We start from the raw sequence: 24,896 nt of genomic DNA, 5'->3' as shown, positions 1-24,896 counted from the left end.
CGCCCAGTGCAGGGCCATGGGGAAGGCAGGGGCTCTGGCATCTCTCGGGCGTGGGGACGGTGTCTCAGAGTGGGGAGGGTGTCTGGGCGGGGGAGGGTGTCTCGGAGTCGGGAGGGTGTCTCGGGCCTGGGGAGGGTGTCTCGGGCCTGGGGAGGGTGTCTCGGGCATGGGGAGGGTGTCTCGGGCCTGGGGAGGGTGTCTCGGGCCTGGGGAGGGTGTCTCGGGCCTGGGGAGGGTGTCTCGGGCCTGGGGAGGGTGTCTCGGGCCTGGGGAGGGTGTCTCGGTGTGGGGAGGGAGGCTCGGAGTGGGGAGGGTGTCTCGGGCCTGGGGAAGGTGTCTCGGCCTGGGAAGGGTGTCTCGGCCTGGGAAAGGTGTCTTGGCGTGGGGAGGGAGGCTCGGAGTGGGGAGGGAGTCTTGGGCATGTGGAGGGCTGGTGCCTGGTGTGCTGAGGGCAGGCCACGGCTCTGGAGCTGCTCTGGTGGCTCCAGCCGCTGCACTCTGTCCCCAGCCTGGCCAAGTCCAAAGTTCCCGAGGCCACTAGCTTTGACTGTCCTGCTAGTCCTGCCTTTGAAGCTGTTCCTCGGATCCCCGGCTGTGGGCAGCAATAGCTGCCATTTTGTGATCTGCTCAGCCATGTTGTGGTTTGCATAAGTTTCAGTTTCATGTTTCCTGTTGACAAGTTTCAGTCTTTGTTCCCCACCCCCCCCATCAGTTTCAGTAATGTTTCAGTCTCCCCTACTGATAAGTTTCAGTAATGTTTCAGTTTTTTGTTTCTCCGCTGACAAGTTTCAGTAAAGTTTCAGTTTCTGTTTCCTGCTGATAAGTTTCAGTTTCCTGAAACTTAAGCAGGCCGTAATTTCCCAACCGCAAGCTACCCTTGCCCCGCCTCTCTGCCTGCGCCTATTTAAGCTGTGAGCTTAGCAACAATAAACGAGACTTGATCAGACTCCTGTCTTGTCTCCATTCTTCGCGTCTCCTGCCCATCCATCCCCACTCCCTCCCTTTGAGCTCCTGTTGTTGTCCTGCAGGTCAGGACAGTCTGGCGCCCAACATGGGGCTCGAAGTAAGAAGGACACCATGAGGGACGTCGTCGAAGCTGGCCGGATTGAAGGAAGAAATCCAGAGAAGGAGTCACCACGGGAACCTGCTGCGGCCTTGCTCTCTGGTAAGTGGACGACGATATTATGGGTCAGGAAATTAGTCAGCATGAGTTGTTTGTTGAAAGACTCAGCAAAGCATTAAAGGCGTGAGGAGTAAAGGTGAAAGTAAACCGGTTAATCAAATATTTTGATTATATTAAGGATGTTTGCCCCTGGTTCCCTCAAGAAGGAACCATAGATCAAAGATGTTGGAAAAGAGTAGGGGATGCCCTAAAAGATTATTATGATGCTTTCAGGCCTCAAAAGGTCCCTGTAACTGCTTTCTCATACTGGAATCTGATAAATGAGATCATTACCCAAAAACATGACGATCCAGTCATTGCTAATGTCATAACCCAAGGGGAAACTTGCCTGAGGGACTCATGCAAAAATTTGTCCGATAAAAGCCCCCTTAAAAGAAGATTCATTACTTTTGGAAAAACCAGAACCCAAAGAGGGCAAGGAGAAAAAGTCAGGGGAAGCTGACTTAATGTCAGTTGATAGCAACTCTGGTAAAGAGGAACAAAAACCCACGGAGAGCGGTGGGCCTGTGTGTTCCTTAGAGAAATTTGCTGAACGTGTAGCCGCAGGACTTAAACAAAAATTAGCTAATCCAAAATATTGAAAGAGGATTGTATGGCTAGCCAGTTGAGCCAATAATTCAGAGGACGAAGGCATTGATGAGGGTATTGATTGGGATGATCTTGAGGATGAAGCGGCTCGATACCAAAATTCTGGGATCGGAGTTGGATATATTTGAAGGTATTTTGAAAGTTACATTCAAGGCTAACACCTGAGCTTTGTGTAGTGTAAATAAGACCTTGTGTTTATGAACCTTTCAGCTAATTTGCTTTTTTTCCCTTATATGCCAAGTGATGTTCAGGTTTTGAATGTTTTTGTATCCGTTTTTTCCTTTGTAAATGGCATTAACATTGTTACTTGAGGTCTTCCTTAATCACTTTTGTTGTCCTGAGGACTTGAATTTACAGTGCATCAGATTTGTTGCTAATTTTGTCTGTAGATAGTCCAGCTTCAGCTGTTTATGGTGATGCTACATTTTCGTTTATAAATATGTTTGTGGTATAAAAAAATGAGTATAACCAAGTTTGGCTGGAATTAATATCCCTGGGCACCTGGAACAGGGTGGTGTATATTTGTGTACAACCCGGCCTCCCTTCCCCTGTAGCTATACTTCTGGGATTCTACAAAGTTATTGTAGACTTAAAAGACTGTTTTTTTTGTTTTTTTTTTTTTTGAGACGGAGTTTCGCTCTTGTTACCCAGGCTGGAGTGCAATGGTGCGGTCTCGGCTCACCGCAACCTCCGCCTCCTGGGTTCAGGCAATTCTCCTGCCTCAGCCTCCTGAGTAGCTGGGATTACAGGCACGCGCCACCACACCCAGCTAATTTTTTGTATTTTTAGTAGAGACGGGGTTTCACCATGTTGACCAGGATGGTCTCGATCTCTTGACCTCATGATCCACTCGCCTCGGCCTCCCAAAGTGCTGGGATGACAGGCTTGAGCCACCGCACCCGGCCCAAAAGACTGTTTCTTTACTATCCCTCTCCATCCAGAGGATTGTAAGCGTTTTGCTTTCAGCCTTCCCGCAATTAACTTTAAAGAGCCTATGAAGAGATATCAATGGAAGGTTTTGCCTCAGGGCATGGCCAACAGTCCCACCTTATGTCAGTCATATGTGAACATCGCCATTGCTGAAGTTAGAAAAGATTGGAAGGATGTGTACATAATCCATTATATGGATGATATACTTTTAGCAGCAGCAAAAGAGGAAGTGGTCTTGTCCTGTTTCAAAAGTCTACAAACTGCCCTTACTGCTAGTGGATTAGTCATCGCCCCAGAGAAGGTGCAACTTACTGACCCCTACACCTACCTAGGATTTCAGTTAAGTGGAACTCGCCTATCGACTCAAAAGGTGCAACTCAGGCTACACTGTTTAAAAACCCTCAATGATTTTCAAAAATTATTAGGAGACATAAACTGGCTGTTACCTTATCTAAAATTATGCAAAGCTGATCTCAAGCCCCTATACGATACATTGGTAGGGGATCCCAGTCCTACTTCTTTAAGACAACTCACCCCTGAAGCAAAATCAGCTATCAATTTAGTTAATCAAGCTATCAATAACCAAACCATCACCTTTTTCGATATTGACAAACCACTCCAATTTATTATATGTCATACCTCATTATCTCCCACAGCTGTGTTCTGGCAAACTGCTCCACTTATGTGGATCCATCTTCCTAATATGCCCGCTAAAGTCATTGAACCTTACTACCTTATGGTAGCCAGTCTAATTACCAAAGGAAGAACCCTAGGCAAGGAATATTTCGGACAGGAACCTAACAACATTGTCCAACCTTATACCAAACAGCAGATCCATTGGCTCATGCAAAATACTGAAGCATGGCCCATTGCACTCACCTCTTATACTGGCAACCTTGATAATCATTATCCTCCCAATAAGCTTCTAGATTTTGCCAACAGACATGATTTCGTTTTTCCTAAAAATACCAGACTTCATCCCCTTCCAAATGGAATTACCATTTTCACTGACGGGTCATCCACAGGGCTTGCAGCCTTTGTTACCCCAAACCAAACTATCAGCTTTCAATCCCAATCTTCATCTGCCCAATTAGCAGAGCTACATGCAGTTATAGCTGCATTTTCCATGCTTCCCAATGATCCTCTCAATGTTTGTACAGACAGTGCATACATTGCTACTTCTGTCCCAAAGTTAGAAACAGCCCCATTCATAAAACACACCTCAACCGCTGCAAAACTATTTTCTCAACTACAAAAGCTATTAATTTCCAGAACACAACCTTTCTACATTGGGCATTTACGTGCTCATTCAGGCTTACCCGGTCCATTAGCCTCTGGAAATGCCAAGGCAGACCTAGCCACCCGTGTTCTGTTAGTTCAACTCCCTAACACCCCTCTAGCTCAAGCACAACATTCGCACAACTTGCATCATCTTAATGCTCAATCCTTAAGACTACTCCATCACATAACTAGAGAACAAGCCCGACAAATAGTAAAGTCCTGCACACAATGTGCACCTCACTTACTGGTCCCACATCTTGGAGTTAACCCTCGAGGCCTCCTACCTAACGCCCTTTGGCAAATGGATGTCACCCACATCCCAGAATTTGGAAATCTTAAATATGTTCATGTCTGCATTGATACTTGTAGTGGATATATCTTTGCCACTTTGCAAACCATGTTTATTGCTCATGGTTAAAGCCACAAAACATGTTATTGCTCATCTTTTAACTGCCTTTGCATCCCTGGGGTGTCCACGTAAAATCAAAACTGACAACGAGCCTGGTTATGTCAGTACAGCCTTCACTCAATTCTGTACTCACCTAAACATTCAACATGTTACAGGCATCCCGTACAACCCCCAGGGACAAGGCGTAGTAGAAAGAGCTCATCTCACCATAAAAACCACTCTAAATAAAATTAAAAAGGGGGAATGGTACCCCCATAAGGGATCACCAAAAAACCTTTTATCACACTCATTTATTTTAAATTTTTTAACACTGGATCAAGAAGGACACTCTGCTGCCGATCGACACTGGCATTTTGAATCCAAAAGCCATTATGCATCGGTAATGTAGAAAGATCCCATGACAGGCGCATGGCATGGCCCGGACCCGGTCCTGATTTGGGGTCGAGGATCAGTGTGCATTTATGCCAAGGAAGCTGATTCGGCCAGGTGGCTTCCCGAAAGACTTGTAAAGCAAGTAGATACCAAAAAATCCGAAAAACCAAGTCCACCCAGGGACGGCACCGAGCCCTGAGGGTCTTCTATCTTTTTCCTTTTTAGGAGTCAACAATGTCTATCGGTCCTATTAGGCTCAGCAAACTCATGAGCTTCTTAAGATCACAAATTGAGGCCATAAAGATGCAGCCCATTCAGGTCCATTACCACAGGCTGGAAATGACAGACCTAGAGATGGAGCTTGATTCATAAAACACAAAGGTTATACCTTTCCTCTCAGGTCACCCGGCGAGCTGAACTGGTTAGCCAATGACGGGCAACTGAGGAGCATGAGTAAGGACACTCCGCCTAAGATAGGGAGGAAAACGTTTTTCCCCTCCCCATGACGGATAAGGAGTCAGTGTTCTCTCACGTGGGGTCCTCTGACCTAAGACAGGCACGGTTCCCGCGGGCATAACTACCCCTCAGCCTAATTTCTAAATAAAATAAAAAAGGGGGACCTGTGGGCAGCAATAGCTACCATTTTGTGATCTGCTCAGCCATGTTGTGGTTTGCGTAAGTTTCAGTTTAATGTTTCCTGTTGACAAGTTTCAGTCTTTGTTCCCCCCGCCCCCCCCCCCATAAGTTTCAGTAATGTTTCAGTTTCTGTTTCCTGCTGATAAGATTCAGTTTCCTGAAACTTAAGTAGGCCGGCATTTCCCAACCGCAAGCTACCCTTGCCCCGCCTCTCTGCCTGCGCCTATTTAAGCTGTGAGCTTAGCAACAGTAAACGAGACTTGATCAGACTCCTGTCTTGTCTCCATTCTTCGCGTCTCCTGTTCCCATCCATCCCCACTCCCTCCCTTCGAGCTCCCGTTGTCCTGCAGGTCGGGACACCCGGCCGCCATGGACTGGGCTCCCTCCACGCCTGGCCCATTTGTGGCCGTGTCCGCAGAAGCTCCTGTGACACCAGCTGCCCCTGGAAGTGCACAGCAGGGCCTCCTAGAGCCAGCTGGGGGGTCAGATGGTGGCCTGGGCTATGGTCACCGTGGCAAAAGAGGTTCTGGGCATCTGTGGAGGGAGGGGTGGAGCAAGGAGTCCCAGTACTGGGGCCTCCTTGGTGAGCTGGACCGGCATTACCCTGAAGAGCACAGCTATTCGTGGGCCATCATGAAATAGACAGGAGTTTTGCAATCGCTTGAGAAGTGCCGGTGTGGAGGATGAGGAGGCGCCTCTAGGCAGGGGGCTTGGGGGCCTCACCAGCTTGCAGCCAGGGAAGGCTTCTGGGAGGAAGCGGTAGCAGGGGCCCTGCAGGTGAGCGGTCAGGGGAAGTAGGGGCTAGGTGCCTAGCAAAAGCCCCCAACCCTGGAGGACAGAGGGAGCTAGATGAGTTGGGGGACCCTTGAGGAACAAAAGGTGGGGGTGGGGCACGGGGGCTCGGCTGAGTTGCTCACAGCCAGGGACCCTCGGCGGTGTGGCTGCCTCCTCGGGCACGTGAGGCTAGGCAGGGGGTGGTGGGAGGCGCCACAGCCTAGGAGTGCCTTCCCCCGAGGGAGCCCCTCAGCCCCTCAGGCAAGGAAGGCAGAGCCGGGTCATGGCAATGGGGGTGGCAAAGAGGGCCCGGGGCCAGGATCGCAGAGCCCCTGTGAAGCAGCTCTTGTCACTGCAGGTGGCTCCGGCGTCAGGGGCTCTTCCAGCTCCCAGGTCAGCTGTCTTGAGAGGTCTGGCCTGGGGGTCCCCCTGGGGAAGAGCAGGAGCAGAGAGCCTGGGGCTTCCACTGGACACAGGGAGTGGTGGGAAAAAGCCCCGCCGATAGGGAGGCCTCCTTGCCCCTGAGCTTGGGCTGAGGTCTCCTGTTCCGAGCCAGGAAAAACACTGGTGGCTGCTGACTTTCAAATGTAAATAGGTTTGTTTCTTTAATTCTGTCTGTTCATTTACACTCCTCTTTATTAGCGGATAAGGATTAGAAAACCACCTCTCGGATGGTGTGGCTGAGACTCGGCCCCTCCAGCGGCCGCGGCTGGGTCTGCAGGGTCAGGCTGTCCCTCCACGGCTCGTACACCAGCGTGGCGCTCTCAGCCCTCTTGATGGTGAACTTGTAGGAGCGGTTGGGCAGCAGGTTTCGGACGTCGAACGTGCAGGCGGCCACGGGGATGACGCCGCTCTGGGCGCACTCCTGCTGCGTCCGGGGGTCCAGCAGCCTGAAGCGCAGCTCGTACTGCTCCAGCGTGGCCGGCTGCACCGTGACGAACCAGCGCAGCCGGGCCCAGTCCTGGTGGGCTGCCGACTCCTTGCGGTCAAACATGACGGGCATCTTGGTGCTCAGCACGAGCCGGATGTGCGGGATCTTGGCGGCCCCCACGTCGGACACCAGGCGGTGCTTGATGTGCAGCTGGCCCGGCACCATCATGGTCAGGAAGCTGTCCATGGCGGCCGACACCTCCGCCAGCCGCCGCCGCACTAGTGCCCAGCCGGCCAGGAAGGGCCACGGGTCGGGCGACTCCAGCAGGGCGTCGAGCTCGGCGCGACTGTGGTCGAGCTGCTCCAGCAGCTCCCTGAGCAGCAGGAGCTGGATCTTGGTCTGCGCCGTGCCCACCTTCTTCATGCGCTGGAACTTCCAGGGGTCGATGAGCTGGAACACGGCGCTGGGCAGCACCAGCGGGTTCTGGTCGCCCAGGGCCAGGTGCTTGGGCAGCACCTCGATGTGGTAGGAGCACTTCCGCAGCAGTTGCATGCGGGCGTGGTGACGCTTGAGCAGGTGTGGGCTCAGGTCCAGCGTCAGGAACTCACGCAGGGCGTTTCGGCGCTCCGTGTAGGCCCTCCACGCCTCCGGCTCCAGCAGCTGCTGGTCGTCCGCCTCGTCCTGGTCCGGGAGGGACTGGGGACGGCCCAACTTCATTTTGTCCAGGCCCAGGCCTGCCACGTGGGAGCTCATCATCCAGGAGCTGGGGGGAGGGCTGGGTGTCAGCTGGGCTGGCCTCCCTGGGTCACAGCTCGCTTAGCAGTGGCTTCAGCCCACTGCCCCCATGCTGGGCCTCTGTCCTTCCTCGGGGCACAACTCTCTGGGAAGAGGCTGCCTGGAGGGCTGGATGTGCAGGCTACAGATCTGGAGGCAGTTTATGCTGAGGGGCGAAAACCTTTACTGACAAATAGTGGCCTGGAGGACGGAACAGGAAAGGCTAGGACTGCAGGCTTCCAGCCGGAACGGCCAGGGCAGAAACCCCAGTGCGGGGCAAGGGTCCCGCTTCCTGGCGCTGGTGCTGAAAGGGGGTCCCATGGGGCTGTGGAGAGGAGACAGCGAGGTCTTACGCAGCATAGGACCCCCCTTGGGGACACTCGTCGGCCATCCTCCCGCTCCGGTTCTCCCTGGGGACTCTCCACATCTCACTGCAGTTGCAGAACAGGGACGTGCCTCACCAAAGACAAGGCCAGCTGACCGGTCAGCATGGGAGGAGGGCAGCCAGGCCCGGGCCTGGAGGAGTAGTCCTCCCTCACTGTGGACCAGGGATCCTGTGCCTGGTGAGCTCACAGACTCCACAAGCAACACCCGACGAAGGGGCTGGATTCTGTCACCCCATTCCCCAGGAGCCTGAGGCTAAGAAGGCTGGTGCTTGCTCTCATCCAGGGTTTGCACCCAGCTGCTGAGCCAAGCCTGAGCTCTGTCCGTGGTGCCCCGTGAGCGCAGCTGTGGCCCCAGGCTCTGCTGCAGCTCCCTGGAGAGCAAGCTGCATCTCTGGCCGTCACCCCGGCTCCCAGCAACCCTGGGGATCTCAGGTTGTCGCAACCACTTGGGCCTTGGACAAACCTGAACCGCAAATGAGAACTAAGCAGTGAGTGTGTGACTTCTCCAAGGCCACACAGGGACCATCAAGCCACGTCTGCCTCTTGCTCAAAGGCGCAACCCTTGAGCCCCCTGGAGACAGCAGGGAGTGTGCCTGGGATGAGGTTCAACCTGAGAACAGGAGGCCAGGACCCAGGACTACGCCCTGCCCTGGCTGGCGTGGATTTCACGCTGGAGGGAATTCTGAGGCATGCTTCCCAGGTGGAAAACCCAGAGGAAAGCCGGGCGCGGTGGCTCAAGCCTGTAATCCCAGCACTTTGGGAGGCTGAGGCGGGTGGATCACGAGGTCGAGAGATCGAGACCATCCTGGTCAACATGGTGAAACCTCGTCTCTACTAAAAACACAAAAAATTAGCTGGGCATGGTGGCTCGTGCCTGTAATCCCAGCTACTCAGGAGGCTGAGGCAGGAGAATTGCCTGAACCCAGGAGGCGGAGGTTGCGGTGAGCCGAGATCGCGCCATTGCACTCCAGCCTGGGTAACAAGGGCGAAACTCCGTTTCAAAAAAAAAAAAAACAAAAACCCAGAGGAGCTGGTGATCAACCTGGGAAGCCGGTTCTGAGACCACCCTGCTTCCAACACACCCCTGGTCCCAGGCCCGCCTCCCGGGGACCACTAGGTCCCCGCGTCCTCCCCCTCCCACTCCACTGCCCTCCGCTCCCATGGCCCGGGCCCACCTCCCCTGCGCTCTGCCTGCCCCTGCCCCTTCCCTTCCGAGACCCCCGCCCTCCTCTCACAGCCCCCGCCACCGCCCCAGGCCCAGCCCACTTGCCCTGCCTCGGAGCCAGCCGCGCGGACTTCCCGGAGTCCAGCCTCCCTCGCTGGGGCTCCGCGGGTTGCCCTGGGGACCAGGGGCCTTTGTGACGCTGCGGCCCGGGGGCGGGGACCCAGGACCCCGAGCCCAGGAATCCTCCAGACGCTTCGCTTCTGGGGAGCCCTAGACTTCTGGGGGCCTGCGTCCCCGACCTGGGGGGGGCCACCGCAGGTGGCTGGTTCGAGAGCCGGGCTCCAAGTGGGGTTCCTGAAAGACGCCCGTCCTGGGCACAGCGCTTGCCACGCACCCCTCCCCGGCTTCCGGCGGGGCGCAGGAGCCGCGGGTGACTGGGAGGGAGGGGGTTCCTCCCCAACCCCTCAATCCGGGCGCGGTTCTCGGGGATCCCTCGGAGGAATTTGGGAGAGAGGAAGGGACCAGTGACCTGGCGGGTGGATGGACCACCCAGTGCCCGGACAGTGGAGAGGAGCGGACCCTCTTCCCACCGAGGCACCGCCCACCGAGACTCTGCCCCCAAGGCCCCGCCCCATCAAGGCTCCGCCCCACCGGGGGCTCCTTCCAGCACAGGCTCCTCCCACCAGGGGGCTCCTCCCACCACTGGCTCCTGCCTCATGCCCCTACCACCACGGCCCCTCCCACTGCTGGCTCCTCCCACTACAGGGTCCTCCCTCCACGGGCTCCTCCCTCATGCCCCTCCCACCACAGCCCCTCCTACTGCTGGCCCCTCCCACTATAGGGTCCTCCCACCACTGGCTCCTGCCTCATGCCCCTCCCACCACGGCCCCTCCCACCGCTGGCTCCTCCCACTATAGGGTCCTCCCACCACGGGCTCCTGCCTCATGCCCCTCCCACCACGGCCCCTCCCACCGCTGGCCCCTCCCACTACAGGGTCCTCCCTCCACGGGCTCCTCCCTCATGCCCCTCCCACCACAGCCCCTCCCACCACAGGCTCCTCCCACCACAGGGTCGGCCCGCGGCAGGCTCCTGCCTCCCAAGCTCGGGCCGGACCTGACTGTGGATAAATGGGGTCTCCATAGCTCCAGAGAGGCCCGCAGAGGAGCTCTGAGGCCATCTGGTCCCGTCCGTGTCCGTTCAGTTGGGCCCAGGGCCTCTGGGATCCTCCCCTTCCCCCGCAGCACACCTCAGCTAGCTGGGGGGTCTTCGAGGGTCACAGTCAGCCTCAGACACCTCCAGGTGCTCCTGCTTCACTTTCAGGAAGTGCTGGAAGAGGATGGGCGTCCCTGAGCCCCTCCCAGGCTGTTCTGCCACCTGAGCCTCCCCCGTCCTCTGGTGACCCCACCTGGAAGAGCTTTTTCTTGGTGCAGGGAGGCCCCAGGGGTTAGGCCTGGGAGGAAGTGGGCAGGTGTGGGTGTTTCTTTTGAAATGGGGTCTTGCTCTGTCTCCCACTCACTGCAGCCTGCACCCCCCCGAGCTCACGTGATCCTCCACTTGAGTCTCTCAGATCCTGTGGGATCACAGGTGTGAGCCCCGTGCCCAGTCCTGTTGGGTGCTGTTTCTGCCCTGCCCTCCCTGCCTGGGTGGGAACTCAATAAATGCCAGCTGTGGTTGTTGTTACTGTTATTTAGGGCTCAGAGACAAAGCTGGGTTGTTTGGAGAAGGGGGTGCTGTCTGACCCCTTACTCCCAGCCCCACAGTCCTCCCACAGAGAAGCAGAGCAGCCCCCCTCCTCTTCTGGGGTCAGGCAGGTCCCGGACCTCTGCCCTCTCCTGGGCTCCATCCTACCTGCTTTCTTTCAATTTCTGATTTCCCATCCAATTTTTAAAAATTAAACTTTTGTCTGGGCTCAGTGGCTCAGGCCCATAATCCCAGCACTTTGAGAGGCCAAAGTGAGAGATCCCCTGAGGCCAGGAGTTTGAGTCCAGCCTGGGCAAGATAGAGAGACTCCTGTCTCTACAAATAATTTTAAAAATTAGCTGGGTATGGTGGTGGTGTGCACCTGTGGTCCCAGCTGCTTGAAAGGCTGAGGCTGGAGGATCACCTGAGCCTGGGAGGGTGAGGCTGCAGTGAGCCGAGATGGTGCCACTGCACTCCAGCCTGGGGAAAGAGGGAGACCCTGTCTCTAAAAAGAATTATAATGGCTGGGTGCGGTGGCTCACAGCTGTAATCCCTGCATTTTGGGATGCCAGGGCAGGCAGATCACCTAAGGTCAGGAGTTTGAGACCATCCTGGTCAACAAGGTGAGACCCCGTCTCTACTAAAAACACAAAAAATAGACGGTTGTGGTGGCGCGTGCCTGTAATCCCAGCTACTCGGGAGGCTTAGTTAGGAGAATCCCTTGAACCCAGGAGGTGGAGGTTACAGTGAGCCGAGATCACAGCACTGCACTCCAGCCTGGGTGCAGTAAGACAGAGCGAGACCTGTCTCAAAAATAGTAATAATAATAATAAAATTAAACTTTTAATTTTGAGACAATTGTAGATTCCCCTGCAGTTGTAAGAGATAACACAGAGGGCCCGTTTCCCTCCACGCAGCCTCCCATGGGAGGATCTTGCCTGCTGTGCGCGACCACACCAGGACCCTGACGCCGGTGCAGACGCAGCGCGGTGCCATGCCGGGGGCCTGACACGTTCTTTATAGCCACGTGCTTCCTGCCACCCCTCCCTAGCTCTGCAGCCACTCCTCTCTCCGCCTCTATCTCATCGTTTCAAGAATGCTTTATCTACGTGGTCCTTCAGGGTGCAGCCTTGGGACGGGCTCCCTGACCTCAGCATGAGCTCCTTCGTGCAGGTATCGCAGTTCCTCCTTTTCAGTGCTGGGCAGTGCTACAGGGTGCCAGGAGCTGCTCTGGGTTCAGTCTCGCCCAGCCCTGCTTGTGGCCACGCGGGCATGGGCAGTGAGCACTTTGGGTCCGGTGTCCCTGGTGGACAGAACCTCCCTGGGCCCTGAGGATGGTGAAGGCTGGGTTAGTGATGCCACAGTCGTGGGGGAGGAGGGTGCACTCTGACCACTGACACCTCTGTGTGTCCTCCAGACACGCAGACCTGGGTTGGGGTTGCCCTGCGTCCCATTCTCCTGTCTGTGTCCTCACCAGGCTCCATCTACACATCAGGAAGTGCCCTGCACCCCATCCTCCTGGTCTGTGTTCTCACAGCTGTTGGAAGCTCAGTGCTAAGGTGGGGAAACTGAGGCATGGGGTGGTTCAGCACTGTGTGCCCAAGGTCATGTGGCCAGTGAGCCTGAGAGCAGGACTCCAGCCTTGGTCATTTTTTCTTCCTTTCCTTCTTTTTATTTTTTGAGATGGAGTCTCATTTAGCTGCCCAGGCTGCAGTGCAGTGGCTTAGTCTCTGCTCACTGCAACCACCGTCTCCTGGGTTCAAGTGATTCTCCCTTCTCAGCTTCCTGAGTAGCTGGGATTATACAGGCACCTGCCATCATGACCAGCTAATTTGTGTATTTTAACAAAGATGGGGTTTCACCATATTGGCCAGGCCGGTCTTGAACCCCTGACCTCAGGTGGCCCACCCACCTCAGCCTCCCAACATGCTGGGATTACAGGTATGAGTCACCACTCCTGGCCTTTTCTTTTTTTAAAAAAAAAATAGAGACGGGGGGTCTCACTGTGTTGCCCAGGCCGGTCTTGAACCCTGGGCTCAAGCGATCCTCCTGCCTGGCCTCCCCAAATTCTGGCATTGCAGGCATGGGCCACCTTACCAGGCCAAGCCCCAGTCTTCTGACCCTGGCCCGTTTCCTCACTCCCCTCTGCCACCTCCCCATTAGGGCTGAGGGAGGAGGTGAGGTCACAGGGGAGTGTCCAGCAGGCAGGGAAGGCACTGTTGACCTGGACACCTGCTCAGGGGCCCTGCACTGGGCTGTGCTGCACCAGGTGGTGAGATGAGGAAGGGGTGGGCATTTGGGCATAACTTGGAGGTCAGCAGACAGGGCAGCTGGGCCTGCGGGGCTGAGGATTCTGAGGACCACTAGGGAGGAGCCGGATGAAGCCGGCCTTGGCTGCCTGCCGACTGCGTTCACCCTGGCATGTGTGTGGTACAAGGGCAGCAGGTACCAGGGGGGGAAGACAGGGAGGACGTTGGGAGCTGATCTGTAGGCGGGCGACGCAGCGGGGGTGAGACACGCTTGGGCAGAGGCCAGACGGGGCCCTCACCCTGACGGCCAGGCTGGGCTCTGGCTCCAGCTGGGTGTGGAATGTGCTGAGTCTATGCCCCGATCCTGTGGCTCTAAGGGACAGGGAGTGTCCACAAGGAATCTGCATTCAGTGTCCTGAACAGCCGACCTGGTGTGGTGCGCACGGGAGCCTCCCATGCCCTGAGAGGCCTCCCTGGAGCTGTGTGGCCTTGGCGTTCTAGGAGGGAGGGGCAACGTCCTAGGGAGGTTTAGGAGAACTGGTTGCTGAGCGTGGTGGCACACGCCTGCAGTCCCAGCACTGTGGGAGGCAGGAGCATCACGTGAGGCCAAGAATTCAAAGCCAGCCTGGGAAAAGGGAGATTCTATCTCTACAAGTAATAAAAAATGCATCTGGGCGCGTGGCGGTGCACACCTGTAGTCCCAGCGACTTAGGAGGCTGAGGCAGGAGGATTGCTTGTGCCCAGGAGATGGAGGCTAAGAGCCATGATGGCGTCACTGCACTCCAGCCTGGGCAACAGAGTGAGACCCTGTTTCAAAAAAAGAAAGGAAAAGGAAAGAAAGTGGTGGGCGAAGACCCCACGTGCTGGGGGGGTGGTGGCGGGCATCGGCTTCCGCGCCCCTCTGAGACCCTCCATTTAGTGTTTATAATCACCCACATTCTGAATACCGCCCCCCTCGACGAAGGATGCCTCTCCATGGGCAGAGCCTGCCCGAGCCTGGTGACGTCCAGCCTCCCAGGGCCCCTGCTGGCTCCAGGCTGTCAGCCAGGGACACAGCGTGGCCCTGGGGTACCGAGAGCCAGCCCACGGGTGTCACTGCCACCCCACGATGCACATGCCAGTCCCCAGACGCGAGGTTGCCGAGAGGTCGGTTTGCAGCTCCGGGACAGGCAGGCGTGAGAGGGCTTGTCATTGGCTGGACACCGGTCACCCTGTTAGATGGATGCGTTCCACTACATGTAGCGGGGTACTGATGGGTGTGAGATGCGGGGAGGGGTGGGCGTGAGGTCCATGAAGGCCACCCAGGGGCTGAAGGGGCTGCCGGGGGGATGGCGAGAGGAGTGAGAGACTGCAGACAGCCCCCACCCCTACTCTCCCTCAGCGCCCGGAGGGGAGGCCAGTGAGAGGAGAGAGACTGGAGATGCCCCCCCACCCACTCAGGAGCCGGAGGGGAGGCGGGCTGGAGGAGAGACTGCAGATCAGCACCCACTCCAACCCTCTGCCTCAGGACCCCGCCCTAGACCTGGCTCTGCTGGGATTCACTCCCCCAACCCCGCACTATCTTGGGGACCTGCCTGGATGGGCAAGGTTTGCTTCAGCATGTGGGGCTTGACGCTGTCCAGGGAGAGGTCCCGGCTGGGGGCCTGCCAGCCGCCCCTTCCCCATATGCTGGCCTCCCTGCTCATACCCCAGCCTCCACTTCCCCAGAGTGGCCTCTGGGTATCTCCTGGGCATTGACTGGCCCAGAAGCCAGTCACTGGGCATCGTCGGGCATCTGGGTGCCGGCCCTGAGGCCGAGCTCCCTGCAATCCGCATCTTGTTTACAGCATGAAAGCCGGGGTGCTGAGAGCCCCTCAAGCGCCTGTCCTGGGGCCTCTGCAGGCTCAGCGCAGAGCCTGTGTGGGGCTGATGGTGTTAAAATATCTGGGCAACATTGAAATACGCAGGAAATTTTTCTGTAAGTGCAGCTCGGGCTTGGCAACCACGCAGGTGGTGGACAGCATCGCCCTCCCTGGACCCCCCTTCTCCGCGGGGTGCAGGGCTGCCGGGCTTGTGGCGTCCGTGGGCAAGGGCCGGGCCTGGCTGGACAGTCACCAGTCTTCCCGGGCCTTGCGAGGGCGGGAGAGAGGCTGCGGGGCCCCGCCCGCCCCTTCCTCCGCGGCCCCTCCCGGGGCCCGCCCCGCCCCGCCCCAGCCCCAGCCCCAGCCCCAGCCCCAGCCCCAGCCTCCCTCGGCTGGTGGGTCCGGGAGGGGATCCAGCGCGCGGGACGCCTGGAGGTGGAGGAGTGGAGGGGCCGTCGGTGCGCCCGAGGCAGGGTGTCCGCCCTGCGCACCCCCCACCGGCCCGAACGCCCCGTGTGCCTCCCTGTGGGGGCCTCCGAGTGACCATAGGGCCGGGGTCCCCGTCGCTCCACGGGCAGGTGCCGGCTGGGGTCGCGGCGCAGGGAGGGCTGGACACCGGCGCCGCCAGTTCCTCCTGCGCCCTCGGGGCTCCATGGCGGCGGCCGGCGAGGCCCTGGGCCCAGCGTGGTGACCCCGGGGTCATGGAGCCCTTCCTCAGGAGGCGGCTGGCCTTCCTGTCCTTCTTCTGGGACAAAATCTGGCCGGCGGGCGGCGAGCCGGACCCCGAGGCCGACCCAGCACCCGCGCCCCGCGGCCCCCGCGCGCTCTACGACTTCAGGGCGCGGCGCGGCGGGGAGCCGAGTGTCCGCGGGGACGGGCGCTGCGCCCTCGGGGAGGGTGAGGGCGGCGGCACCTTTGCGCGCAGTCTCTCGGGCCAGCCCAGCGCGGGGCTCGTGCCCGTCACCCGCCTTGCCGAGGCCTCTCCGGAGCCGCTCTCGGACCAACCGTGAGTACCTCGCGACGGAACCAGAGCCTGCCCGCCCCAGGCTGGGGTCCATGGACTTTGAGCTGGAAATCGCGTGTCCACGGTTGTCTGTTCATTCATTCGTTCATCCTGGCATTCATTCAGGGACAGTTTATGGGCACTGGGCGGCAGGTGGGGCAGGAAGACGGTACTGCCGAGAGGGAGAGGTCGCTCCAGCAGGAGGGGTCAGGTCTGGGCACAAGAGCTGGACCAGCCGGGCACCCAGCAGGCAGTGACTCCCGGACCCTACCCAGCTGGCCAGGCCCTCCCGCCCTCAACAGGGAGTCCAGTGTTCATGGAGTGGTCACTACTTGGAGGACAGGGGCTGGGAGGCACCAGGTGAGACAGTGGCCCTGCTCCAGGAGCTCTGGGTGAGGCCACGTGAGCAGAGGGCTGGCAGATGCCCCTAGTGGAGATGCCCAGTGGGGCCGCTCTGGGCAGCTGCCTTGGTCCTGTGTCCAGCTGGGCCAGGCCTGAGCCCTGCAGACCTCTGGGGCCAGCCTTGGCCTCTGCATTGCTCAGGGCCACTTCCAGCCTCCTGGGGGCCCCTTCGCACTCACAGATGGTCCTGGGGGCTGCATGTGGTGGGCGACGCTGGATTCACAGGGAGGTGCCTTCTGAGGGACAGCAGGCCCTCACCCCACACTTGTCCCGCTTGCCCTGAGCAGTGGTTGGGGGCAAGCAGCCATTGTGATGGGAAGGGGCTCACAGTTACCCCAGGTGTGGGGACAGACCCCTTGGGCAGTTCCTGGGCTGGGTGGGGCTGGGGCGGGAAGGGCTGGGGTGGGCAGGGCCGGGCAGGGCAGGGCTGTCCGTAGGTAAAGATAATGACTATTTGCCTGGGCCGGAGATTAAAGGACTAACCACACTCAGCTGTCATTAGCCCCAGACACCCGGCCCCACGCCCCAGGGAGAGACCCCAGGCACATCCCTGCATCTCAGGACGTGTCCAGGGCCTGCGCCCTACCCCCAAGCTCTGATATGGGCTTCAGAGGAGGCTGGTGATGTGCAGGGAAAACACCTGCCTCACTCCCATAGCCCCACAGTGCTGGGAGGGACCTGGGTCCCTTCTCACCTGAGGGGGTCGCGTCTCCTTGCCAACAGACCCCAGAGGGCAGGGGCCCCAGCTGCAGGAGGAGCTGCAGGACAGAGCTGGGCAGCCTCTGGGCTGTCCCTTGGCCCAGAATGAGTCTGTGAGCTGCCCCACTGAGTTTCATGTCAGGGGCACCCACGTCCACCCTCTGACCCCACCCAGGCACTGTACCATGTTGTTGGTACATCCAGCCTTCGAATTTTACCGCCAGCGTCTCCGACCGCCACCTCTCCGTCCCCGGTCCAGCACCTCTCTACCTCTGGCTTCGCGCGTTCCCTCCCACCTCAGCCCAGCCCCATGGCCCTGGCCACGTTGGTTTCTGTGCCTGCTGGCCACGTGGCTCCCCAGGTCCCCAGAGCAGGGGTGCCAGACGGTGTCCTCCCTCGTGCCCAGTCCCAGCAGCCATGTCTGCCCAGGATGGCATGGCTGTGCCGCAGCCGTGAATCTCGTGTGGACTCTGAGGCTGGCCTCGTGTCCTCTCCTAATCCTGCTCCCCAGGTGGTCTCAGCCCCACCCTGACACCCACTCATTGTGCTTCCTCCTCCTGGTGCTGACGAGGTGTGCCCTGGGGTGGGGGAGTGGCAGGCATCCCTCTCTGGGTCCCTGGAAGCTCCCGGAAGTGGAGGCTCCAGGGTGGCAAGCTGAGTCAGGGGTGGAGTCCCCGCCCTGGCCTTGGGAGGCAGAGATGCTCAGTGGAGTGGGGCCTTGTTTCTGTCTTCCTTCCAAGGGTGTCTCTGGCTCCCAGGAATGAGTAGATGTGACTTAATGGGTGGCCCACCTAGACAGGGGAGCCCCAGCAGGCCCCGCCCCCGACACCCGGGTGTGGGCTCCCCGTGTTTGGGCATCTGAGGAGTGGGGGCTCGGGAGCTCCTTGCCACTGTGTTCAGAGCGGTCTCACTTGCACCTGGCTTTTTGGAAGGAGTGTCACTTTGGACAGAGTCCAGTAGGCTTGGGGCTGTACTGTACTGGGCACAGCTCTTCAGCGTGGGATGCAGGATGCTCTGAATGTTCGCGCAGCACCCGTGCAGCCGCCCACTGGCCGCCCCAGCCTGGCTTAGGTTGCGTCCTCAGGACAGAGCTCTGTGTGGGCCACCCCAGCAGCCAACTGCCCGAGCCAGGTGGGCCTTGTCCAGCCAGGTGGTGCCCGTGGCCCTGTGCGGCCACACCCGTAGCCCAGCAGGGCTTTAGGGCAGCTCATCAGGCCTCGGCTCTGGTCCTCACAGGGGCTCAGCAAGGCTGGGAGTTTGGTGGCCTGTGGCCAGGGCTGATTGTTGCCTATGGCTGGGGCTGGCAGTCACTTTATGAACAGGGAACTGGAGGTCAGCCCCAGCAGGGCTAACGGATAGCCCACGGCCAAGGTGAGGGTGCTCAGGGCTGGGCAGGAGGGTGGGGCCGGCCCTGGGGGCTGAGGCAGTGCAGACACTGGCTGTCACACGGGCATCTTCTCCCTGAGAGGCGGTGGCACAGCCGGGCTCAGCCCTGCCGCCAGCACAGGGGACAGCGTGGGGGGCTGCTGGCTGAGGGGCCTGCAAGGTGACCTTGCACCTGCTTCTTGCAGCTGGTACTTCAGTGGGGTCAGCCGGACCCAGGCCCAGGAGCTGCTCCTCTCCCCACCCAACGAACCAGGGGCCTTCCTCGTCCGGCCCAGTGAGAGCAGCCTCGGGGGCTACTCGCTGTCAGGTACTTGCGGCGGCCCCTCCTGCCTCTGTCGCCCACCAGGCCAGTGGCCCTTGACTTAGGGAGGTTGGTCTCTAGGCAGTGCTGGCTCCTGATTCATACCCGGCCCCACTGAGGGCCCGACAGCAGATACGCTGGTCACCTCCTGAAGTTGCTCACTCACTGATTCATTCATTCGGTCACTCATCCAGTCGTTCATTCACTCATTCATTAATTCACCCCTGCACTTGCTCACTCACTGTTTTGTTCAGCCATTCATTCATTCATTCACTCATTAATTCTCACTCCTTCACTCGCCCATTCATTCCTCATTCACTAACTCACTCCTTCACTCATTTGCTCATTCATTCACTCTACTCATTCGCTCCTTCACTCATTCATTCACTGATGAGTTCACTGTCTTATTCTTTCATTCATTCGCTCACTCATTCATTTACTCCTCACTCATTCATTCACTGATGAGTTCACTGGATTATTCTTTCATTCATTTGCTCATTCATTCACTCATTCACTCCTTTACTCATTCATTCACTGAATCGTGGACTCATTCATTCTACAAGTATCTATTAGGGGCCTACTCTGCACACCATCAGCAGAGAAGCTCCAAATAGGGCTTTTCTCTTGCTGCCCTGCCCCAGCTTGTAGCTGCCCACACTCCCTCCTCCACACAGCTCTGACCATCTCAGGGTCCCCAGCTAGATCTGGGCCAGGCCCCTGAGGTGGGTTGTGGCCACCATCTGCTGTGGTGGGAGGTTAGGGCAGTTAGGTCTGTTGGCAGGGAGGCGCGCCCGAGGCAGGGTCTCCATCTCTGACCCCTTCCTAGTCCGGGCCCAGGCCAGCGTCTGCCACTACCGGGTCTCCATGGCAGCTGACGGCAGCCTCTATCTGCAGAAGGGCCGGCTCTTCCCCGGCCTGGAGGAGCTGCTCACCTACTACAAGGCCAACTGGAAGCTGATTCAGAACCCGCTGCTGCGGCCCTGCGTGCCCCAGGTGCGCCCGTGCCTGCCCTGTGCCTGCCCAAGGCACAGCCCTGTTCTGGGTGCCCCTCCCCACCCTGCTGCAAAGCCCCTGGGGCTGCCAGAGGAGCAGCTTCAGGGCCTGCCTGGGCCTGGGAGCCTTAGAGCACCCAGCGGCTCCTGCACACCCTGCTCTCTGTGGGTGCCTTAGCCTGTCTCTGAGGGTTGCTGGGATTCCTGGGGGCTGGGAGTGGGGAGAGGAGACCCGTGGCGGTGCCCAGCTCTGCAGCTGAGCAGCCGGGAGGGTGGGGCCCGTCTGGGGAAGGCACGCAAGGCTGCCCTGGGTCCCAAAGGCGGAAGCTGTGGGAGGAGAGGCAGTGGCAGGATTCTGCACCTGGGCTGCGGCTGCTGGGTCCTGGGACCGCCCCGAAGAGCCACCCTGCCGAGGGCCAGGGCAGGAGTCCAGTTTCCCTGGTCTCATAATGACAGCCTGGCCGGGGCAGTAATGGGGCTGTGTAGACGGATATCCGGCCAGGGCAAAGGTGCCACTTAGGCCCCCAGAGCCATGAGCTCCTGCAGTGCTGGGCGGGGCCTCCAAGCCCTTTGTCCCGGCCAGGGTGAGGTGTGCTTGTGCTGGGGATGGGGGCGCCCGCCCCAGGCCTGGTGCAGGGGCTCTGCCTGGGACACAGCACAGGGGCCCACGCCGCCCAGCCTCCCTGCCTGGCCTCCGCGCCTGGCCTCCCTGCCCAGACTCCCTGCCCGGCCTCCCTGGAGGAAGTGGGCAGGGCACTGAGCTCCCCTCCCTGCAGAAGCCTGTGCAGCAAGATGCGTGGGAGCGGCCACACTCTGAATTTGCCCTTCGGAGGAAGCTGGGTGAAGGCTACTTTGGGGAGGTGTGGGAAGGCCTGTGGCTGGGCTCCCTGCCCGTGGCAATCAAGGTCATCAAGTCAGGTGAGGCCCGAGATCCCGAGCCACGGCTGGGCCCTGCGCCTGCTGCCCAACCCTCGACCCCGGGGCAGTGACGTCCGTGGTGTGGGCCAGACCTGGATCCGTGCCCTCTCCCGCAGCCGACATGAAGCTCACAGACCTCGCCAAGGAGATCCAGACGCTGAAGGGTCTGCGGCACGAGCGGCTCATCCGGCTGCATGCGGTGTGCTCGGCCGGGGACCCCGTGTACATCGTCACGGAGCTCATGTGCAAGGGAAACCTGCGGGTCTACCTGGGCAGTGAGTCCCCGCCCTGCCAACCCCGGGCCCTGGTGCGCCTGCCACCACCCCTTCCCTTCCGGTGCAGAGCTGAGCCTGCGGGGGTTTCTGGGGTGAACCAGCGTCTCCTGGGAGCAGGGGACCCGGGCTGCAGACCCCATCCCTGTCCTGGCCTCCAGCCAGCATGGGGCTGGGCCAGTCCAGAGCTTTTTGGTTCCGGGGCTGGGGCTGGAGTTCAAGGGCAGGGGATGCGGTCCTGTCTGGTCACCAGCCTTGGTCTCACGTGATGTGGACCCAGCCCCGCCTCTGGCACTTCTCCACCTGGGTCTTTATTAGGGGCCTGGGCCAGTGGCCAGGTCAGTGCGGTGAGTACAGGACCCTCCCCCGCCTCGCTCAGGGCTTCCTGCGGCCTCAGCAGGCCGTGCGGTCCTCACCACGTCTCAGGGGTGAGGAGGCTCAGGTGTGGGGGAGGAGACGCCGGTGGAGGCCGGCTTCTCCCACCTTTGGCCCTGGGCCCCATAAGGCCCCGCACTGTCTCCTGCAGGCCCTGAAGGCCGGGCCCTGCGTCTGCCACCTCTGCTGGGCTTTGCCTGCCAGGTGGCCGAGGGCATGAGCTACCTGGAGGAGCGACGCATCGTGCACCGGGACCTGGCTGCCAGGAACGTGCTCGTGGGCGATGGCCTGGCCTGCAAGGTGGCCGACTTTGGCCTGGCCCGGCTGCTCAAGGTCAGCGGGGCTCTAGGCCCCTGACGGCTGGAGGGGATGGGTGAGGGGCACCGGCCCACCTGCCCCACCTGGGGCCTTCCCTCGCCCCCAGGACGACATCTACTCCCCGAGCAGCGGCTCCAAGATCCCGGTCAAGTGGACGGCGCCCGAGGCGGCCAATTATCGTGTCTTCTCCCAGAAGTCGGACGTCTGGTCCTTCGGGGTCCTGCTGTACGAGGTTTTCACCTATGGCCAGTGTCCCTACGAAGGTACATCTCTAGCAGCCAGAGGGAGGAGGCGGGCTCTGCCCGGGAGTCACTGGCCCTGGGTCCTGGATGCTGTCGGCTCCGGGTTGAAGTGTCTGGCCAAGGGCAGGCAGGTGATACGGGGGGCTGAGGGAGCCCTCCATAGGGACCCCCAGGCAGAACCGAGCAGCTCCTGCCCCGTGCCTCCCAGGAATGACCAACCACGAGACGCTGCAGCAGATCACGAGAGGGTACCGGCTGCCGCGCCCGGCCACCTGCCCAGCGGAGGTCTACGTGCTCATGCTGGAGTGCTGGAGGGGCAGCCCCGAGGAGCGGCCCACCTTTGCCATGCTGCGGGAGAAGCTGCACGCCATCCACGGAGGCTTCTCCCGAGTCCTCACGTGACCCAGGGCTCTGGGCTCCAGCCAGGCTGGTCCCTTCTCCCCGTGGAGTGTCAACGCAGGCCTGCTGGGGCCAGCCAGACCGAGGAGCCTCTGGCTGTGGGCCTCAGGCACTGGTGGGCACACATGTTTGTGCACCAGGCGGACGTGAGCAGACAGTGGAGGGGGCCGTGTTGTCTGTGTGGTGTGACCGTGTCCCTGGCGCAGAGTGGAGGGCTGACCTTCCCCGTGTGACCGTGTCCCTGGCGGAGACTGGAGGGCTGACCTTCCCCGTGTGACCGTGTCCCTGGCGGAGACTGGAGGGCTGACCTTCCCCGTGTGACCGTGTCCCTGGCGGAGACTGGAGGGCTGACCTTCCCCGTGTGACCACGCCCCCTGCACTCAGCAGAGACAAACAGCATGTCGGGGTGGGAGGAACCTCAGAAGCCCCGAGCCAGTGCGTCTCGTCACTGAAACCTGTCGTCCGGGTCCCCTGGACTCCCTCGCAGGGTCTAGAGCCACTGGCCCAGTTCTCCCCAGTCCCAGCTTGGGTTTGTGGAAGTGGCCAGTGCGGGACTCCCCGGCAGACCATGGTGTTGACCCCCATCGGGCGCGTGCAGTGCAGGAACGGGGTGTGCTGTGCGCAAACCCAGTACACATGCAGCCCTCAGTATGCAGGGACTGGCCCACCCAGAGACGCACACACACACATACCACACACAGGCTCAGCCCCCCAGACCCAGACCCAGGAGCTGGAGTGTGGGGTCTGCTAGAAAATGCATGTTGGAGTGGCCTCCATGCACCCAGGCCCCCAGCCCAGGGCATCATGGTGCCCAGACAGTGAGAACCCCGCAGGCACTGGCAGAAGCTGCCTGAGCAGCTGGTTCCATCTCCCTGGGTGGGCTCCAGGGGGCTCTGTCAGGCACAGGAAGGGTGGGCAGGGAGGCTTGGTGGCCTGGGAGCTGCCCTCAGAGGCCATTTCCAGGGGCCTCAGGATGGGCCCTGGGGCATGTGGGGTCTTCTGGCTGCGCAGGGTCAGGCGGGGTCAGAGGTTGGGGGTCAGGGGTAGGTGCCATGTTGTGCTGGAAACGACAGCAGCTGGCTCAGGGCAGCCTCTGGGTGTGAATACTCTGGGGTCATCGAGGCAGGAGGTGGGCAGGGACGAGCAGGGCTGGCCTCGCTCACCGCGCATCTGGCTTGGTCTTTGTGTGACAAATCGAGGGGAGGTGGGTAGGCACGGGAGCCAGTGGGGTCTGTGTTTAGGGTCCATGGAGACCCTGCCCCCGACCCTTTGGGAGCCCAGGCTGGGAGCCGTGCCCAGAAGGCTTGCAGGGACAGGAAGTTTGAAGACGAGTTCAGGCCTGGCTGAGTTCCGCACCCCCTACAGTCAGGGTCGGCTCTGCGCCTGCTGAGCCAACGCTCTGATGGCTGCCGTCCACAGGCTGGCTCAGGAGGGTGCTGGGGGACGAGGCTCCCCAGTGGAAAGGTAAGGGGCCCCGCGGAAGGAAGAGGGCCCCGGAGGCTCAGAGAACAGGACAGCGCAGGGGCCGTAAGCAAAGCCACACAGAGGGAGGCGGCGGGAGCCAGGACCTGCAGATGGTGGGCAGGAGGGTCTGTGTGAGCAGTTCGGCACCCTGGCCAGCTGCCCGCTCCCCAGGCGTGGGAGAGCCTAGGAGAGACGCTGGCTCTGTCACCTGGGCCCACTGAGGCCTTGAGCTGAGCTTCCGGTTCTGGGCACGTCCCTGGCACAGCAGCCTGGGGGCTCCCACGGCACAGAAGGCCTCATCCTCTGTGCCTTCCGTGGCCACTGAGTCCAGAGCTGGGATGGGCACTGCCCACCCGGGAAGAAAGCGGGTCCTGGGCTCAAGGGGACCCGGTGTGTCTGTGGCTCCTGTGCCTTCCCAGGCATCTGGCCAGCCACTCGCTGAACAGGTTTGGTGCTCCCGGGTATCGGGGAGGGGCCCGCCTTCTGGCCGTTCCTGGTGTGGCTTAGACGGAACTTCCTGTAGGTCCGAACTCGGGGCACTTGGGGCCCCCTGGACACACACGGACCCAGAGGCCCAAGGCTCGTGGACAGCAAGATGGCAGAGCTGGGGGGGCCTGAGGGACAAGGCCCAGCCCAACACCCTGCTGCCCCTCCCGGCTTTGGTCAGCACTGAACTGCCCAGAAATCTAAGAAGCTGTTAAATAATCCAGATTATTCTTAATCTCAAAACAAATGAGCAGAAGGTGCCATTATTTCTCTTTGCAATAAAAATAGAAGTTCAAACATGCAGAGTTGAGGGGTTTCCCCACCACTCCCGGCAGAGTCTGCTGGTCCCTTCCCACCCCGCCCCGCTCCTGTCGAGGTCCCTGGGTCGGAGCTCCCCGGTGGACACAGCAGGGTCGGCGGGAGGGTGCGTGGGGAGGGGCCTCTGTGAAGGAGGGACAGGCGGCTGCGGGGTGCAGGTGAGAGTCACGTCGGGGCTCACT

The 24,896-nt window shown here is 59.9% G+C and overlaps 2 protein-coding genes across 3 annotated transcripts; one reads left to right on the top strand and one right to left on the bottom strand.

The window, feature by feature from the left end:
* Window positions 1-292: 292 nt before the first annotated feature.
* SRMS (src-related kinase lacking C-terminal regulatory tyrosine and N-terminal myristylation sites) lies at window positions 293-24,697 on the top strand. Of its 2 annotated transcripts, none has more exons than XM_074406773.1 (8): window positions 293-1,165; window positions 18,815-18,936; window positions 19,825-19,923; window positions 20,699-20,840; window positions 20,957-21,115; window positions 21,639-21,820; window positions 21,912-22,068; window positions 22,256-24,697. In XM_074406773.1, exons 1-8 carry the CDS (start codon window positions 1,078-1,080, stop codon window positions 22,447-22,449), a joined length of 1,143 nt encoding a protein of 380 aa, XP_074262874.1. In that variant the 5' UTR covers window positions 293-1,077; the 3' UTR covers window positions 22,450-24,697. The 2 variants fall into 2 exon arrangements, with proteins under 2 accessions (XP_074262874.1, XP_003932717.1); XM_003932668.4 differs by lacking the exon at window positions 293-1,165 and adding an exon at window positions 15,768-16,145 and having other exon boundaries at window positions 19,757-19,923.
* On the bottom strand, window positions 6,757-9,371 carry FNDC11 (fibronectin type III domain containing 11). The gene has a single exon (XM_003932679.4). It carries the CDS (start codon window positions 7,798-7,800, stop codon window positions 6,826-6,828), a length of 975 nt encoding a protein of 324 aa, XP_003932728.1. The 5' UTR covers window positions 7,801-9,371; the 3' UTR covers window positions 6,757-6,825.
* Window positions 24,698-24,896: the final 199 nt, after the last annotated feature.

This window comes from Saimiri boliviensis, chromosome 9, assembly GCF_048565385.1.
Source record: "Saimiri boliviensis isolate mSaiBol1 chromosome 9, mSaiBol1.pri, whole genome shotgun sequence".
NCBI classification, from domain to species: domain Eukaryota; kingdom Metazoa; phylum Chordata; class Mammalia; order Primates; family Cebidae; genus Saimiri; species Saimiri boliviensis.
Note: the sequence above shows the minus strand (reverse complement) of the source record. Positions and strands in the feature narration are given on the sequence as shown.

Coding starts and splice junctions, on each gene's coding strand:
- FNDC11 (XM_003932679.4), bottom strand. CDS start 7,800: ATGATGAGCTCCCACGTGGCAGGCCTGGGCCTGGACAAAATGAAGTTG.
- SRMS (XM_003932668.4), top strand. CDS start 15,841: ATGGAGCCCTTCCTCAGGAGGCGGCTGGCCTTCCTGTCCTTCTTCTGG. Junction 21,821..21,911: donor GCCTGGCCCGGCTGCTCAAG/GTCAGCGGGGCT, acceptor CCTCGCCCCCAG/GACGACATCTACTCCCCGAG. Junction 22,069..22,255: donor TGGCCAGTGTCCCTACGAAG/GTACATCTCTAG, acceptor CGTGCCTCCCAG/GAATGACCAACCACGAGACG.